General features: G+C 44.6%; 1 protein-coding gene across 1 annotated transcript in view; it reads left to right on the top strand.

Annotated features, from left to right (window-relative positions):
* The window catches only part of TSHZ2 (teashirt zinc finger homeobox 2), a 273,312-nt gene extending 256,881 nt beyond the window's left edge, over positions 1 to 16,431 (top strand). The window contains exon 2 of the mRNA XM_060033392.1: positions 11,511 to 16,431. Within this exon, the coding sequence (XP_059889375.1) occupies positions 11,511 to 14,575 (3,065 nt within the window). The 3' untranslated portion in view covers positions 14,576 to 16,431. The remainder of the gene's footprint in view (positions 1 to 11,510) is intronic.
* The last annotated feature ends 995 nt before the right edge of the window (positions 16,432 to 17,426 follow it).

Here is a 17,426-nt window from a genome sequence, read left to right as displayed (position 1 = left end):
TCAGAAAGCTCTGGTTCTTTTTCTTGTTATGTCCCTAGGAAAAGACAAATGATTTTTTACACCAAAAAGCAAACTAACTAACCAATTAGCTGAACAAAAAGCTGCCTTTTTAGTTGTTGTTAAGGAAAACTATGCGTATATTATTTTTTAGGAGAATTCAGCTTTCCTGAAAGTGGTTTGGGAGCTGACAGAAAACTAACATCAGAAGACTTTAAAAGGAGAGGAGGGCTTCCCTGGTGGTGCAGTGGTTGAGGTCCGATGCAGGGGACACGGGTTCGTGCCCCGGTCCAGGAAGATCCCACATGCCGCGGAGCGGCTAGGCCCGTGAGCCATGGCCACTGAGCCTGCGCGTCCGGAGCCTGTGCTCCGCAACGGGAGAGGCCACGGCAGTGAGAGGCCCGCGTACCGCAAAAAAAAAAAAAAAAAAAAGCAGAGGAAAATACATAAAACAGAAAGAAAAAAAAAGGTCATAAAGAATATCAAGGACAAGACAGTGGATGTATTATGAGCCATATATCTGTGCTCCCCTTCGGAGAAATTAGATCCGCAGACACTGTTGTCCTCACCCACTGTCCTCTCCTGTGAGAATGACCAGTTCAGTAGCATTGTGGGGTTGGGAAGAATGCTGACATAGTGACCTCAAGACTTGTCCCATTCACCCATCTCCTTTGTAGGTAGGGGCAGAGAAAAGATGACAAGCCTTGAAAAGACCAGCCCTAACCTTAAATCAAAGGGTCAGAAAACCCTGGAGGATTTTCCATCAGATTTTTCAAACTGTCGATTCAAAAAGATCGAAGACCTCTGTATGTCCCAGAATTGGGGCCATTTCCAAGAACTGCTTCATCCAACTGTCCAGCGTGGGTTTGGCCTCAGATCAGACTTGCTGTTTTAGATAAGTTGCCTCCTGTAAAAGCTAACCTAGTTAATTAGGAACTGAAATAGGTCAGGATTTATTTGACAGAGTTACTGGAGTTATTTAGAAATGCTAATCCTTTTCATCATTAACTTTTTGTTTGTTTGTTTCTTGTAGTATAAAAATACTCATTCTGATAAGGGGATTTAAATGGATCCAGAAGGAATTGGTTGAGAATAATGCTAGGAGGCCGATGGATTTTTTTTTTTTTTTCAGCCAACACTTGAAAGAGTAAATACTAAACATCCCGAGAAATCCAGCTTCAAAATGTGTCTCTTCACGACGACGTCTTTGTTCTTGTAACGCTAATAAGAGGGAACGTACATTGAGTGCTTATTATTGCCAGGCATTCCGAGTTCTTTCCAGTTATCTCAGTTCTCACAGTCATCTTTGAGGGAGGTACTACTATTATCTCCAATTTATAGATGAAGACATTGAGACCCACAGAGGCTGGGAGTTTGCTCCAGATGACAATGTGAGACGTGACAGAGGTGGGATTTGCACCCGGGCAGGCTTGCTCCAGACCTTGCGCTCTTCAATTCCATGTCGTAACACCTGTGAGCGTGCTGTGCGTGCTTTCTTCTCTAGTTCTCCCCTAACAACACCAAGTGTTCCCCATAGAGCCCCCGCTTCACTGACAACTAGAAAGAGGGTGAGTTGTCGCCAATTCCCAGCGCCAATGCCGCTGACCTTGGCTTTACAGCACTTCTCAGCTATTGACATCTGAGACGGAATATTTCTTTGTCTTTGTGAGGGCTGTCCTGTGTATGGCGGGGTGTTTAGTGGCACCCCTGGCCTCTCCACCCCCCAGTCGCCAGTAGCACCTTGTCTCCAGTCATAACAAGCAAAGGTGTCTCCAGACATTGTCCAAACGCACAAACATGCACCGGGTTGAGAACCACTGGGTTGGAGTGTGACGGTGACCCAGTTGGCTCCTGGGGCCACGTGTTCTTCTATAGAAACCAGCTAATAAACTCGTTCACCTTGAAGTGCAAAGGTGAGATAAGAGAATAAGTCTTTATATTTTTACAGGGGATGAGTTCTTGATTTGCCTCATGTCAAATGAACAAAAGTCAAATTGGAGTGTTTGAGGCAAGGAGAAGCAGCCTGGAAACCCTGCTCAACTCCTAGGGATGGGGGGAAGTTCTATACACCGTGGTCCTCATAGCCAGACTGGTCACAGTGATCATACTGGCAGAGAATCCAACAGGAAGAGGAAGAATTGGAAGGTCCAGTATCTGAGCCATTAATCATAGAATTGAAGAATACCAGGGCAAGGAGATCCTTGTCTGACTGAGTCACTGCTCATAAGACGTGAAAGGTCTTTCCACCTTGGACTCCTGTGATTCTAGAGATAGCAGACTTTTCACCAGAAAAGCAAAGGCCAGCTCGCTTTCTGACAGTGCCAATTTGCTTCTCTGAAGGAACAGTGAGCTTTCTTCTCTCTCCCTTTCTTTCTTAATGGGAAGTGGTCACAGCCGTGAACTTAACAAAAGAAGCAGGTTAAAATTTGTCCGTTCTTGGCTAATGCAGTTAGACGTTTTCGAGAAAAGGCAGTGAGAAGTGGTCATTAGCCATTATCTGCATGAAATATTTCAGAGAAAGAAGCAGCATTTGCCAAAAAAAAGAAACGATGTTTGACTTCAAGCCAGGCAAGAGGGAAACAAGATCACCTTCTAGCTCTGTGGGATGGCTGTGCTAATGATGTTATTTCAAGTAAAATGGGAACATACGTCTGAAAAAATACAGATGGTGCATCGGCTTCATATACTTTCTGAAGGTCGTTCTAGACAATGATCCACTGTCCCTTTTCTTGGCAAAAGACCCCCACAAAAACCCTCCAAACTTTATAGTCTTAGAAAGAACTATAGGCGTGTGGGTGTGTTTATATAGCCCTATGTGGGGGGAAATGTACAGAAAATCAGTATGTACCTTTTGCTGAAAATAGTTGCTACCACTTGAAAAGTCAAAGCACAGAACTCTTATTTTGATAGGAAAGTCTCAGTTCTATTGTGTAGTTTCTTTGTCCCTGTTTCATTTCACTTTTCTTTATCCCCTGCTCCTGACTTATGCTCTCTCGGTGTGAGGATAATATAAGGATAATGATTTCTAAACTGGAACTACAAGAAATCTTATGAAGTGGCCCCCTTCTCACCCTTCTCCATGAATATTTTCTCACTCTGCTTTTAAAAATTGTCACCAGGATATTTCCCAATAATAACACATGCCAGACTGAAATTCTAGGTAGTTGAATATAAAGCATTTTTTCTAGGAGACCTTCTGCTTTGACCATTAGTCATCTCTCTCATTGCAAAGCCAAGGTCTCCAACAAAGGCCTGTTTTCTGGAATCGTGAGTTGTTTTATTTCTTGAAGATTGCAGACATTATCATTATGGGTAATAACCTAATAACTTGCCATTTGATGTTTGCACATCACTTCTACAGAAATTCCCAGCACACATACCACTGGCTCCTTGTATGAATGATTTAATATTAAGTAACAAACCCCAAATCGGATAAAGCTCTCTCCTTATGCATGACACTTGCAAATCTGGTTCATATCTAATGCAAATATCATCAAAAGCGGTTGGCTTGGAACAGGATTTAGGGATGACAAAGAAGGCCAAAGCCAACTGATTTCAGCCGTCTGCGGGTTCAGATGGGCGGTCAGGATGTGCAGTGTTTATAAACAACGTACAACAGGACTGAGAGTCAGGAGGTGGTCCTACAGCCTTGTTGTGTTACGTACTTCATCACATTTGATATTCCTAACTATCCTGTGAAGGAAATACTATTAGTGTTCTTATTTTATGGATGAGAAAACAGAGCCTCTGAAAGTTTCAGCAACTTTCCTGCGATCACATTTAAACAGAAACCGGCAGATGTGAACTGAGGCCTGCCTGATCCCGTGGCCAGTGGGCCATCCTATCTCTTCAGTTAACTGATCAGTCGTTGACTCAGTGACTTTTATTTTTCTCTTGCTCGGCGTTTCCCAGTCTAGCTGGAAGCAATTATCTAAGCCACAGGTATTTCATCCTTTGCTGCCTGGAGAGGAGCGGGGCTGGAACTCTCGAAGTCGTGTTCTCTTCCCAAAGCTGGTACCCACATACACGTAGGAACATAGGCAGAGAGGAGTAGCTTACCAGATCTCTTGCTCCTAATTAAGAGTCTCGCCATTTACAGCAGGGCATCTCAAACTTTCTTGAGCCTATGAATCCCCCCGGGGATCTTGTTAAATGATTCCTATTCGATAGGCCTTGGATGGAGCTGAGAGTCTGCATTTCTAACAAGTTCCCAAGTGCTGTTGCCGCTGATCCAGGGACCATCCTTCGAGGAGCAAGGGTTTATGATACACTTTCTCTTCCATTTCCTCCTTTGTCCTAACAGAATCCTGTGAGGTAGGTATGCTTAGGATGGTCCCTCCTATCTGGGATTGACAGATGAGAATCAAGGTCAAAGAGATGGTATGAGAAAGCAACAGGAGAGCATGCCAGATCTTCAAACTCTGCCTCCGCTGATTCCTTTGGTGTAGAGCTTGCAGATGGATGGATCCCAGACATATTTGGTTTCTTCTACATGGTTTGTCCAAACAAAGCTTCTGGCAACCCTAGACCCCGTGATTGTTCCTTGAGTAGCAGCTGTACTCTTTCAACGTGGCGTGGACTTTCCAGCTATCCGCAGCTCCTCTGTGTCTCTCCAGGTGGATGCCAGCACTACTTAGGAACTCAGGATTGTTTTCTTTCCATCTGTCCTACTTTGCCATTTAAGTTACCTGCATTCCTCCAGTAATGCATGACCTTATCATGACCTTTTCCTCTCTAATCCCAGTGTCCAACTTCTCTCTGTAACTCAGGTCTCTACTCTCCTGGGCCTTTGGGGAGCCACTGGGATGGAACTCCCAGGGAAACTCTACTAAAGTATGTGGCATGTGATAGCTGCAGAAAAAATATTTCTTGATTAAATGAATAAACAGATGAACTGCGAAAGGATGACCCAGTATCCACTTGCCCTGATTTAAACTAACTTAGTCCTTTTTTGCTGATGACCAAGTTGTGGAGAGAGTCACAGAGCGTGGTTAGGAAACAGCTTCACAGTCCAAAGAGCTGTGAGGATAGCCCAAGAAAGTGTCTACAACAAGAATAGATTACGTAAATGGACTTTTTTTTTCCACGCAGACCGCACCCAATATGTATCCATCGTACATATAAAAAAATTCCAATTTACTGAACGTCTGCAGGAAATAATAAAAGGGATGTTGTTTTGATGACCTTCAGAAAGCTTTCCATCCATCTCTACAGAGCACTTCTGGGCCCAGGAGAAGCCTCGTGTCATTAAACCACTCCATCTTCAACATTCCTTTAAACAAAGAATTCTATGTGTTTGGTTCTGACATTCAGATAGAGGAAGGAACCAGCCCTTCTCTCTTGAGCTGCGTGTACAAGTCACGCTTATGTTAGTGAGTTTTATGTGGTGTGGCAGGAATAAAAATCTATATGAAAATTGAATTGAAAATGTCTCTTTTTAGAAATGTGCCTGAGCTTAGATTTCTCCAGACGGCAGGGAGGCTGAGCCTTGGCTAATGGTACCTGGATTCTCTGTAAAGTCAGGTCTGTGCTCAGGAAGGGAGCCGGGGATCCCACAGCCCCGTAGCCTACCACCTCCTGGAACACAAAGCAGACAGAGCCCCTCAACACAGCCCTGCGAGGGGCCCTTGCTCTGGACCCAGTCACCACTGAAAGGTAGCTCAGCCTCCTTGAACAAGAAATCCTCTATCTCTTTCCTCAGCCTGCCAACAAGAGTGCCAATTAGTGCCAATAATAATATACATATTAACAGATTTCTAGACCACAGTCACCAAAACACTAGAGACTCATGACAGGAAGACCTTCTTCCGTGTCATCATTTACCGTACCTACTGGGTACACGGTGAGAAATTCTTGCGATCCCCTCATTTACGTCTGCCCTGCACACTGTGGAATCTTCATGTGATTTTAAACTGTCATTTAGTGGGGTAGATTGGCGAAAACGATCCTGTCACCACCGGATATGTTTTTAAATGAGGTCTTGATTGAATTCTGGTTTCATTTTTAAAAATCAACCTTCTTGAGTTTTATATTCTTCTCGGGTTATGACTCTTCCACCTCTGCTGCCACTTTAAAAACTGTCAGTGCTTTTACTGTAAACACTCTATTGTGGATTTTCAAGGCAACTACAAACGTGGACGCTTGGCAAAAATCTGATATTTACATCATGCCACCCATGAATTATTTTGCACAATTTCATTTAAGCCATTCTGACCACAGGTTTTTGGAACAATTGAGGTGGTAATTCTTTTAATTGTTTCCTTTTTCTTTGAACCTTTGATGTAAGAGGAAATTTCTAAAGTTGGAGGATTTGTTTCAGCATTTACCCGTATAATGACAGGGTAAAAAGTTTGCAGCATATATAGTATATTTTTCTAATGACATCTCTCCTTTTTAAAATCAAGCATTTGGGTTAAGACCACCCTAATATTAATATTTGTGTAATATACATCATGGAACAGCTAATGAGCGTTATCCGTGACAAAATCCATCCACACTTGCAAAGTAGGTGAATCTTTTTTGAATCAGAATCTGCTCACGTTGAGTGTATTTCCTGATGCTTCGCAGTTTTGATGCTTGTTTGCAGCCTTCATACTTAAAAAGTGTAAATCCGCAGCTCAGGGATTTCTGGCAACAAGAATGTTGGTGGCTGGGTTGCTCTGAAAAGATGATCTGTGGGGTTGTTCTGTTTTTATCATTGAGGAAAGTTGATCAGGATGGTTGTAATTCACATCTGATCTAGATCAGGGTTGGGGTGGGGAGATATACCCATCACAGGTGCCGACTGCACTGTTGCAACTGGACTAATCCCCTTTCGTTGTATGATCTACTTGTCCACTCACTCAGATAACTTGTGGACCTCTTTCTGCGCCAGGATGTTCTCTGAGTGCTGGGAGAAGCGAGGTCTCTGGCTTCAAGGGGACAGACATTTTACCTTTACATTTAGTGGGAGGACACAATCAATCAGTAAACACACAAGATGATTTCAGAGTATCGTCAGTGCCACAGTGCTTTCAGTAAGTAGGTTGATGTGATCTAGAGTTACACAGAGGAGGGACAACTGGGCAGGAAGGGGCAATTTGAGCTGAATTCTAAAGCATGAAAAGGAACCAACTTCCAAAGAGGAAGAGCCTTCCAAGCAGAGAAATCTGCAATTGCAAAGTACCACCGTCAAGGAAAGGATCGGCAGACGCAAGAAGGAACCAGTAGGTTGTTGTACCATGGGTGTGGAGGACAAGGCGAGAGTACTGGGCGATAAAGCAAAAAGGCAAAAGTCAAATCCTGCCAGCTCTTATAGACCAGGCGAAGGGTTTGAATTTTATTATAATATATTTCTATTTGTGCAGCAGAAAGACACTGCAGGAGTTAAAACAGTGAGTCGCCAACTAATATCTTTAATAAAGAATATTCTAGCAGTTAGTTCTCTGGAAAACAGACTAGAGGAAGTGGAAGCAGGAAGCCCATTTAGTCACCTGAGTGAACAGCAATGGCGACACAGAACAGTGGCTGTGGAGTAGAAGAGAGATGGTCTCTTGACCGTAGAACTTTTAGACATGGAACTGAGTTTGCCCATGAATTACCTGTCCTGGGAGTGAAGAAGCTTCATGTGGCCACAGTCAGGTGGTGGTAAGGGATGAAATTAGACATTTAGGTTGGACAGGGAGATGTTTGCCACCATGAAGTTTGATCTTAAACCCAACGTCAACAAGGAGGTTCTGCAGAGGACACTCCTTTCTCCTTGTGCCTCAGTGCAATTGTGCTCATTTTCTTTTGCTAGATAAGTATTCATAGGAATAAGCTTGCCACTCATCCACTTTACCAAGATTTACACACGATGCAATCTTATTGAACAAATCATCAATAGAGAGAGACACAGATACTCATTATACACACAGATCACCCATATTCTGGCTGTCTTCCCTCTCTCTCCCCTCAGCTGCTGGTGGCAAACAAAACCACTTAAGTGAACAGTTTTAAATGTATAATATGAAAATGTGCTTTTTAAAACTCCTTGGAACCTCCAGCCATTGTTAAAATACGCTCACTCTGATGGACGCTTTGGCATTTTTTTTACGAGGCTTTTCAATGCGTTACTTTATCGGGTGCCTGAGATTTAGTCTGTTCTGCAGAAGAAAACAGACACAAAGGGTCTCTCAGCGCGAGTTACTCTTCTGTAAAGGTTATAGTAAACATGTCAATGCCTAATTAAGCAGAAAATTTTATCTGTATTGTGGGGGAGGCATTTGCTGTCTTCGACTTTTCTTCTGGGGAATGCATTTAGAAGGACAAAGTAGATCGTGAAGTTGAGCTGGTCCGGAAAGCTCAGCTTCCAAATGTCAGCATTAAAAAAGACACTTCTTTTCTCCTTGTGTGAAAATGACTATATCGGCTGGGCAGATTGTCTGTGGGGGGGGTGTGTGCGCGCGCCTGCGTATGCAAGCATGCATGTATGTTTCATCGACACACATGCAACGAACGTAACGTGCATTATTTCCCAACTGCCTACTAAGTATCAAGCCCTGTGCTAGGCACTGAAAATAGGGAGATGAATAAAACCTGGCAACATGTTAACCAACCGTAGTGAGCATAAGCCTTCTCTTTTCCCCTAGATTTCTTCACCCGCTTTGTGTGTAGGTGTAGGTGTTCTTCGTTTCAGTGATCATATCACCCATAGGGGTGGTGACTGTATAGCTTAGCCTGGAACAGTCCTGGCTAATAGGTACCATCCCAGTGTATGAGTAATAAAGCCCTTTTAATTCTCAAAAGTAACCCTGTTTCTAATTGGTAACATTTCCCTGATTCTTTGGAGTATTTTGCTTGGCTCTGTACCAAGTCATTTATTAATTTTGTTAATAGACCTTTTCCTTCATCTTAATGGTATGACTATTTCTACAAACATACAAACTAGTCCAGGAAAAAGAAAACACGATGAGGATGGGGTCGGGGGTGGAGTGTGATCTAATTCAGTTATTCTAAGCTAGGGTTTTCTTGCAAGTAGTGACCACTGATTAACGACTGTTTGCCTAGATTGAGAAGCTTCTTTTTCTTCAAATCAATTTATGGAACTAGAGACCAGCAACCCCAGTTTAATGAAAAATCCACTTGTCAACCTGCTAGGAAAGCAAAAACACAACACCAATAACAACAACTACAAAATGGAACACGACCGCAAAACCACTGGCGAGGCTGAGTTTTTACATTTCATTTTGTTTTACGCTATCATGCCCTTAAAAGTGTGGGCTCTCGTCCACAGTATTCCTACAGTTCTCCCCTCCGAGGTGGTTATACATTTGGTGACATTTCAAAGAAACCCCATGGCTTGACCTTTAACCTTTGGGTCTCTGCAAAGTTTTCTTATTTATTAGATTGGTACTAAAAAGAGAGTGGAACCTAGTGGTTAAGACCATGGATTCTCTCATCACACAGGCTGGGTTCAGGCATGACCCTGCAATGCTAACTCTGTGGCCTTGGGGAAAATTTCTCAAACTCAGAGCCTCAGTTTCTGCATCTGTGAAATGAAAATAATAATAGTTTCTACTTCGTGTGGATATTAGATAAAGTGAAAGAATGCATTTGCAATAGTTAGCACAGGTCCTAGGAGATAATAATAAATATTCTTCATATTCAGTGTGGTATATATACATATATGTGCAGATATACATATATATATACATACACACACACATACATATATAATGGAATAGTACTCAGCCACAAAAAAAGTATGAAATATTGCCGTTTGCAGCAACATGGATGGACCGAGAGATTATCATACTAAGTGAAGTAAGTCAAACAGAGAAAGACAAATATTATAGGGTATCATTTATATGTAGAATCTAAAAAGCAATACAAATGAACTTATTTACAAAACAGAAACAGACTCACAGACATAGAAAACAAATTTATGGTTACCAAAGAGGAGGCAGGGGAGGGATAAATTAGGGGTATGGGATTAACAGATACACACGACTGTACATAAAATAGGTAACCAACAAGGATTTGCTGCACAGCACAGGGAACTATATTCAACATCTTATAATAGCCTATAATGGAAAAGAATCTGAAAAGACGTATATATAAATATGTGTATAACTGAATCACTTTGCTGTATCAGCTACAGTTCAAGTTTTAAAAGACCCTGATTTTGGAAAATAAATAAGTAAATAAAAATCTGAAAAAGAAATATTCTTCCTTTTCAGTCTTTGGAGCCCTTGGAGTTCCTGACTGCAGGTGACTTACTCCTAATAATCCCCCTTCTCTCCTCTCTGCCTGCCTCTCAGGAGAGACCGCCAATGCTTGAGCACCCCTTTTTTCAAGTATTATACCTGGCGAATGGAAGTAACAGCATTGTCCTAGGGTTTCTCCCAAGTACCCACCTGCACTGAGAGGGGAGATAGGACCTCATAAGGAAAATACCACATTGAGATCATGCAGCCCTTACACATCTAAGACTGAATCTCCCTTGCTTTGGTACTTCTTTGGTTGCATTTTATCCACGTGGCTCTGAAAAGGCCAGGTGAAGAAAATGAGCACATGAGCGTAAATAGTCACATTCCTCATCTCCATTGATGGGTATTTGCCCCTTAATTCCCTTTGCACCCGCTCTCTCATGCCTTCATTTTCCCTATGCAATTACTGGTCCTAAGTCCTTTCAGAGAAGGGAAAGCATGCATCCCCAATAGCATTTTGCATCTACAAATCAAATGTATAATTGGCATCTCATGACGGGTACCCACAAATCAGTGCATTTGACATTACAGGCACAAGATCGAGAGGGCATTTTCAGCCTTGTCTGAAAAGGTCTTCATAAACCTGTTCGAGAATAATAGGATAGTTCCCAAATCTCCCATTCTAACACCATTTGCTATTATTTTAAAATCATTATATTTGCTGAGCTTACATAATTTTTCAGCTATCAATGGAAGATTTTATTTGATACTCCATAATCTGTCTTCCTGCTGTGCGACTCTCTACAAATAAAAATGTTATAACAAAAAGGACCCTCGCTATCAAAAATGTAATGGCTATGCATCCAAATTACTTCTGAGCACTCAAAAATGAGTGTATGCCAGCAGGGCCAAGTGTCTTGGTAAACCTTACCATGAGGATGCCAAGGGTCAAGTCTTAGTTTTCTTATGAGCCAACGTCCTACTTGTAGAGCTATGTCTGTAATAGGATCTGAATTTCAGTCCAGCTTTCCTGAGAGTCATACACGTGAATTTAGTGACTGTCCCATTATAGGAGTATTAGAGTGATATTCCTTAAACAGGAAAATTATTAACTTGGAATTCTAGGCACTTATAAAGAATTATGACTCCTGCCCATTTTTTTAAAAAGGCATTAGCTGGCACAAAAGACATCACTTGGCTTTCTCCTGTATCCGTTGCTTGCAGTTCATAAAAGTGTCGATTACATTGTTAGTTCCATATGGGAAGCACTTTGTCCAAGTGGGGAAATTGGGATGGGATATGTCACCTGCTACTGTTATCTCATCTCTTCTTGTTCTCTTGCAGGCTACGCCCAGGAAGAACAGCTGAAGGAAGAGGAGGAAATAAAAGAGGAGGAGGAAGAAGAAGACAGTGGTTCGGTAGCTCAACTTCAGGGCAGCAATGACCCAGGGACAGATGAGGAGCTAGAAACGGGCCCCGAGCAGAAAGGCTGCTTCAGCTACCAGAACTCGCCAGGAAGTCACCTGTCCAATCAGGACGCCGAGAATGAGTCCTTGCTGAGTGACGCCAGTGATCAGGTGTCAGACATCAAGAGTGTGTGCGGCCGAGATGCCTTGGACAAGAAAGCAAGCGTGCACCCCAAGCTTCCAAACGAAGCCCACAGTTGCATGGATAAAATGACCGCCGTCTATGCCAACATCTTGTCTGATTCCTACTGGTCGGGCCTGGGTCTTGGCTTCAAACTGTCCAACAGCGAGAGACGGAATTGTGACCCCCGAAATGGCAGCAACAAGACTGATTTCGATTGGCACCAAGACGCTCTGTCCAAAAGCCTACAGCAGAACTTGCCTTCCAGATCCGTGTCGAAGCCCAGCCTGTTCAGCTCGGTCCAGCTGTACCGGCAGAGCAGTAAGATGTGCGGGACCGTTTTCACTGGGGCCAGCAGGTTCCGGTGCCGGCAGTGCAGTGCCGCCTATGACACCCTGGTCGAGTTGACCGTGCACATGAACGAAACGGGCCACTATCAAGATGACAACCGCAGAAAGGACAAGCTCAGGCCCACGAGCTATTCAAAGCCCCGGAAAAGGGCTTTCCAGGATATGGACAAGGAGGACGCTCAGAAGGTCCTGAAATGTATGTTTTGTGGCGACTCCTTCGATTCCCTCCAAGATTTGAGCGTCCACATGATCAAAACAAAACATTACCAAAAAGTGCCTTTGAAGGAACCAGTACCAACCATTTCATCGAAAATGGTCACTCCGGCGAAGAAACGCATCTTTGACATCAATCGGCCGTGCTCCCCCGATTCGACCACAGGCTCGTTTGCAGATTCGTTTCCTTCTCAGAAGAACGCCAACTTACAGCTGTCCTCCAACAATCGCTACGGCTACCAAAATGGCGCCAGCTACACCTGGCAGTTCGAGGCCTGCAAGTCGCAGATCTTGAAGTGCATGGAGTGTGGGAGCTCCCACGATACTTTGCAGCAGCTCACCACCCACATGATGGTCACCGGTCACTTTCTCAAGGTCACCAGCTCTGCCTCCAAGAAAGGGAAGCAGCTGGTGCTAGACCCACTCGCCGTGGAGAAGATGCAGTCATTGTCAGATGCCCCGAACAGTGATTCTCTGGCTCCCAAGCCATCGAGTAACTCAGCTTCCGACTGCACGGCTTCGACAACTGAGTTAAAGAGAGAGAGTAAAAAAGAAAAACCAGAGCCGATCAACAAGGATGAGAAAGTCGTGAAAAGCGAGGACTGTAAGGACCCTCTACAGAAGCCTTTAGACCCGACGATAAAATACCAGTATCTAAGGGAGGAAGATCTGGAAGACGGCTCAAAGGGTGGAGGCGACATTTTGAAGTCACTAGAAAATACTGTTACCACCGCCATCAACAAAGCCCAAAATGGGGCTCCCAGCTGGAGCGCGTACCCCAGCATCCATGCCGCCTACCAGCTGTCAGAGGGTACCAAGCCTTCCTTGCCGATGGGCTCCCAGGTCCTGCAGATTCGACCCAACCTCAGCAACAAGTTAAGGCCGATCGCACCCAAGTGGAAAGTAATGCCGCTGGTTTCTGTGCCCACGAGCCTGACCCCATACACGCAAGTTAAGAAGGAACCCGACGACAAAGATGAAGTGGTGAAGGAGTGTGGGAAAGAGAGTCCCCAGGAAGAGGCGTCCTCTTTCAGCCACAGTGAGGGGGACTCTTTCTCCAAATGTGAACCCCCTTCAGAATCCAAAAAGGCTGAGCCTTGTCCCCTGAAGGAGGAGGACAAGCGGATGAAAGAAGGTGGTGAGAAAGAGAAAGCCCAGCCCCTGGAGCCAGCATCTTCTCCCAGCAGCGGCTGTGCCCTCGCCAGCCACGCTTCGGCCCTGCCATGCATCAACCCGCTCAGCGCCCTGCAGTCCGTCCTGAACAACCACCTGGGCAAAGCTACGGAACCCTTGCGCTCTCCTTCCTGCTCCAGCCCGAGCTCAAGCACAATGTCGATGTTTCATAAGTCGAATCTCAGTGTCATGGACAAGCCGGTTTTGAGTCCTGTCTCCACCAGGCCGGCCAGCGTGTCCAGACGCTACCTGTTTGAGAGCAACGATCAGCCCATCGACCTGACCAAGTCCAAAAGCAAGAAGGCTGAGTCCTCGCAAGCACAGTCCTGTACGTCCCCGCCCCAGAAGCACGCTCTGTCTGATATCGCGGACATGGTCAAAGTCCTCCCCAAAGCCACCACCCCAAAGCCTGCTGCTTCCTCCAGGGTCCCTCCCGTGAAGCTGGAGATGGACGTCAGGCGCTTTGAGGACGTGTCCAGCGAAGTCTCAACCTTGCATAAAAGAAAAGGCCGGCAGTCCAACTGGAACCCTCAGCATCTTCTGATCCTGCAGGCTCAGTTTGCCTCCAGCCTCTTCCAGACCTCGGAGGGCAAATACCTGCTGTCCGATCTGGGCCCACAAGAGCGAATGCAGATCTCGAAGTTCACGGGGCTCTCCATGACCACCATCAGCCACTGGCTCGCCAACGTCAAGTACCAGCTTAGGAAAACGGGCGGGACCAAATTTCTGAAAAACATGGACAAAGGACAGCCTATCTTTTATTGCAGCGACTGTGTCTCCCAGTTCCGAACCCCTTCTACCTACATCAGTCACTTAGAATCTCACCTAGGTTTCCAAATGAAGGACATGACCCGCGTGGCCGTGGAACAGCAAAGCAAAGTGGAGCGAGAGATCTCCCGGGTATCGTCGGCTCAGAGGTCACCGGAAACCATAGCTGGCGAAGAGGACACAGACTCTAAGTTCAAGTGTAAGTTGTGCTGTCGGACATTTGTGAGCAAACACGCAGTAAAACTCCACCTAAGCAAAACGCACAGCAAGTCACCCGAACACCATTCACAGTTTGTAACAGACGTGGATGAAGAATAGCTCTGCAGGTATGGGTTTGCTCCCACGTGGTTGTGACAGTCACTTCGTGAGGAGCTTCTAGAAGGGAGATGGGTCTACTTAGAGGCAGCTGACATCTCCCTATACCAAGAGCACAGTAGCCTGCTGGAATAGCACGAATTTTTATGGAAGACTAGAACATGATAATTAAGCCCTAGCCATTCTCTCAATTTCTCCAGTTCAGCGTTGGGAAATAGAATAAAATGGGTTCAGAGAGATGGAGCTCACAGGTATACTGCTTCTTGATACCCAAGGCCCCTCTTAGTTACCCAAGGCCCAACTTTCAAAGTCCGGCCAAGGCTACACCTCATTTTAATTGATAAGTACTGACTTTTCTTACTGTCCCATTTCACCACCTCACCTTCCGAGAGTAACGCGCATGACTTGCAAGGTGATGAAAATTCTTTTTAAAAAGTGAGCGAGCGAATAAAGATTGTAGGGTTCCTGGGGGCAGCCACTATACAGAGGTTTCTTAATCAGCTCATGAATAGTCTAAAGCTGGCTTTATTATTCTTACTAGTAATTAATGCTTTGGGCAGCTTACTTGCAGCATCTGCTACCTTCCACCCCCTCCCCTTTATTTCCTGTCCATGACGTCTCCTGTGAAAGGGCGTATGCCCTGTAGTTGGATGGTAGGAAAATACTCTTCTCTGCAGAACACTGAGATGAAAAGAGAGGAAGCTTACTTTCCTCCCTCGTCTTTTGGTTGTCCTGAAGATAAAGCTAATATCAGAGTCCACCTTTAGCAAAGGTAGATGCAATGCATGGCTTTGAGATTTTATTTTATATAAAGAAGCAAAGGACGTTCTGCACACTCATTGCCAATGCCCAGGGGGTCCCACAGCTTGAGATAATTGGCATCATGTATCCTCAAAGTTCCATGCCTGGCAGAGTCACCAGTGCCCAGACTACCTATGTCACCTTCAGGGAAGAGGGCAGACGCCAAGGTCAAGTACCTTGGCAGACTAGTCCCACCAGCCATTTTCAAACGTTGAGCATAAGCAAGGCTGAACTTCCTTTCACCTCCCTTTATGTATTTTCTCTACCTCCTTTTCTCTCCCCTCCAGCATGATACCCCCCACGTGCTAGGGACCATCAAATGTTCAGGTTGGGGTGTTAGGCCACACCCCATAATGGGACCCAATCTGACTTAAGCCTTTGGCACTTACCAGCCCAGTTTATGTCATGCTAGGTTATAGATTAGCTCTTTCGGTTAAGATACGAGATACGAACAGCTCATACTAGCATACACTTGACCCTTAGACAACTTGGGGGTTAGGGGTGCCAACCCTCTGCGCAGTGGGAAATCCGCGTGTATCTTACAGTCGGCCCTCCCTACGGTGTAGCCTGCCTATCCCTGCTTCCTCTGTAGCCGAGGTTCCACACACGCAGATTCAACCAACCCTGGGCTGTGTAGTATTTACGCTTGAAAAAAATCCATGTATAAGTGGACTCAGGCAGCTCAAACCCATGTTGTTCAAGGGTCAACTGTATAAGCTCTCACCACCTCCTCCTGTCAGAGCACTTGTTAAATGGGAGACTTTCGGATCAAGCCACCGAGCGGTGGGCACCAGCGGGGTTCCAGGTGGGGACGGCTCTGTATATGGTGCGGCTTGGGCTCACTTCACATCACATAGGGAGGGTCACTGAATGCAAGGCTGGTCAGAATGAAATGAAGGGTTAAACACTGGGGCTGTTGCCTCAGTGAGAAGATCTAAGAGCTTCTGACAAAGGGGGAACCCATCCTATCGCTCTAACGGCTAATGGCTCTCTGGGCCCAAATGAAGACTTTTGTTTTGTTTGCATGTTTTTATCATGATAATTAAAGTGTATTTACTGGCAGATTCCTCTCTTGCTTTCCCAGCATGATTTGTTCAACTCATACTATTGAAAGAAAAGTTGAAATGCATCTATCGGATCTAAATGTGAGCTTGGGTCTCCGTGACACCTATTTATTTGCTATATAACATTTTAAATTTTATGTAACTTACTATCGTGCTTTCCTGGTCCTTCAAAAAAGAAAAAAGTAGATGGATAGACACAGAACACACAGAGATAAATGCTTCCAATCCCATAATGTTAGGTCCAAACCATGGTGAAAAGGACAAATAGGTAGTGTTTATTTGTGCTACAGTGAAGACCAATTTTCCACATTTGAGGTTTGTAATCATTTTTTAAAAATTAATAGCACAGCCAAAACATTGCAGTATGTAAATGGAGAATGGGGAGGGAAAGAAAGCCTCAGGTCCAAATCTGAAATGCACAAACCTGTTCTAGAGAAGCAAAGAAAAACCAATAATTTGGAAAAGCCGACACAAAGGTACTTACAAGTCTATTAAATACATAGATAAGATAGCGCTTTTGTCATCCCTCTGCATCTGTACAGAATAAACATTTCCGATTTGGACCTTCAAAGCACCATATCACAAAGTTATCGTTATATGAAAACGAAGCTCCATCAGTGCTGTGATTCTGAGAGAGGACGCGGCAGAAAAACAGGTTTGAGTGTTTGCAACTCATTCAAAATATATGTGTTGTGTGCGTACAAAAAGTGATGCAGGTGCTTGGTGTTTGTGTTGATACTAAAGATCTCCCGGTCTGCCTGAATGGCTCCCACATCTGCACACAGGTGGCTTTCTGCTGCCCTTCACCTAGAAAAGAATTCCTCCACCCTACGGGTCCACTTTTAGAACAATAGGTGTGCACAACCTTGCCCACTGCTTAGAATTAGGCATATATGTTTTCAAATGATCACAAAATGAGATCACTCCTATCTGGAACTCTCATTTTAGTTGGTATGCATGATAGCACAAATTGTACCAAATGACGTGTT

Source organism: Delphinus delphis, chromosome 15, assembly GCF_949987515.2.
Source record: "Delphinus delphis chromosome 15, mDelDel1.2, whole genome shotgun sequence".
Classification (NCBI taxonomy): domain Eukaryota; kingdom Metazoa; phylum Chordata; class Mammalia; order Artiodactyla; family Delphinidae; genus Delphinus; species Delphinus delphis.
Note: the sequence above shows the minus strand (reverse complement) of the source record. Positions and strands in the feature narration are given on the sequence as shown.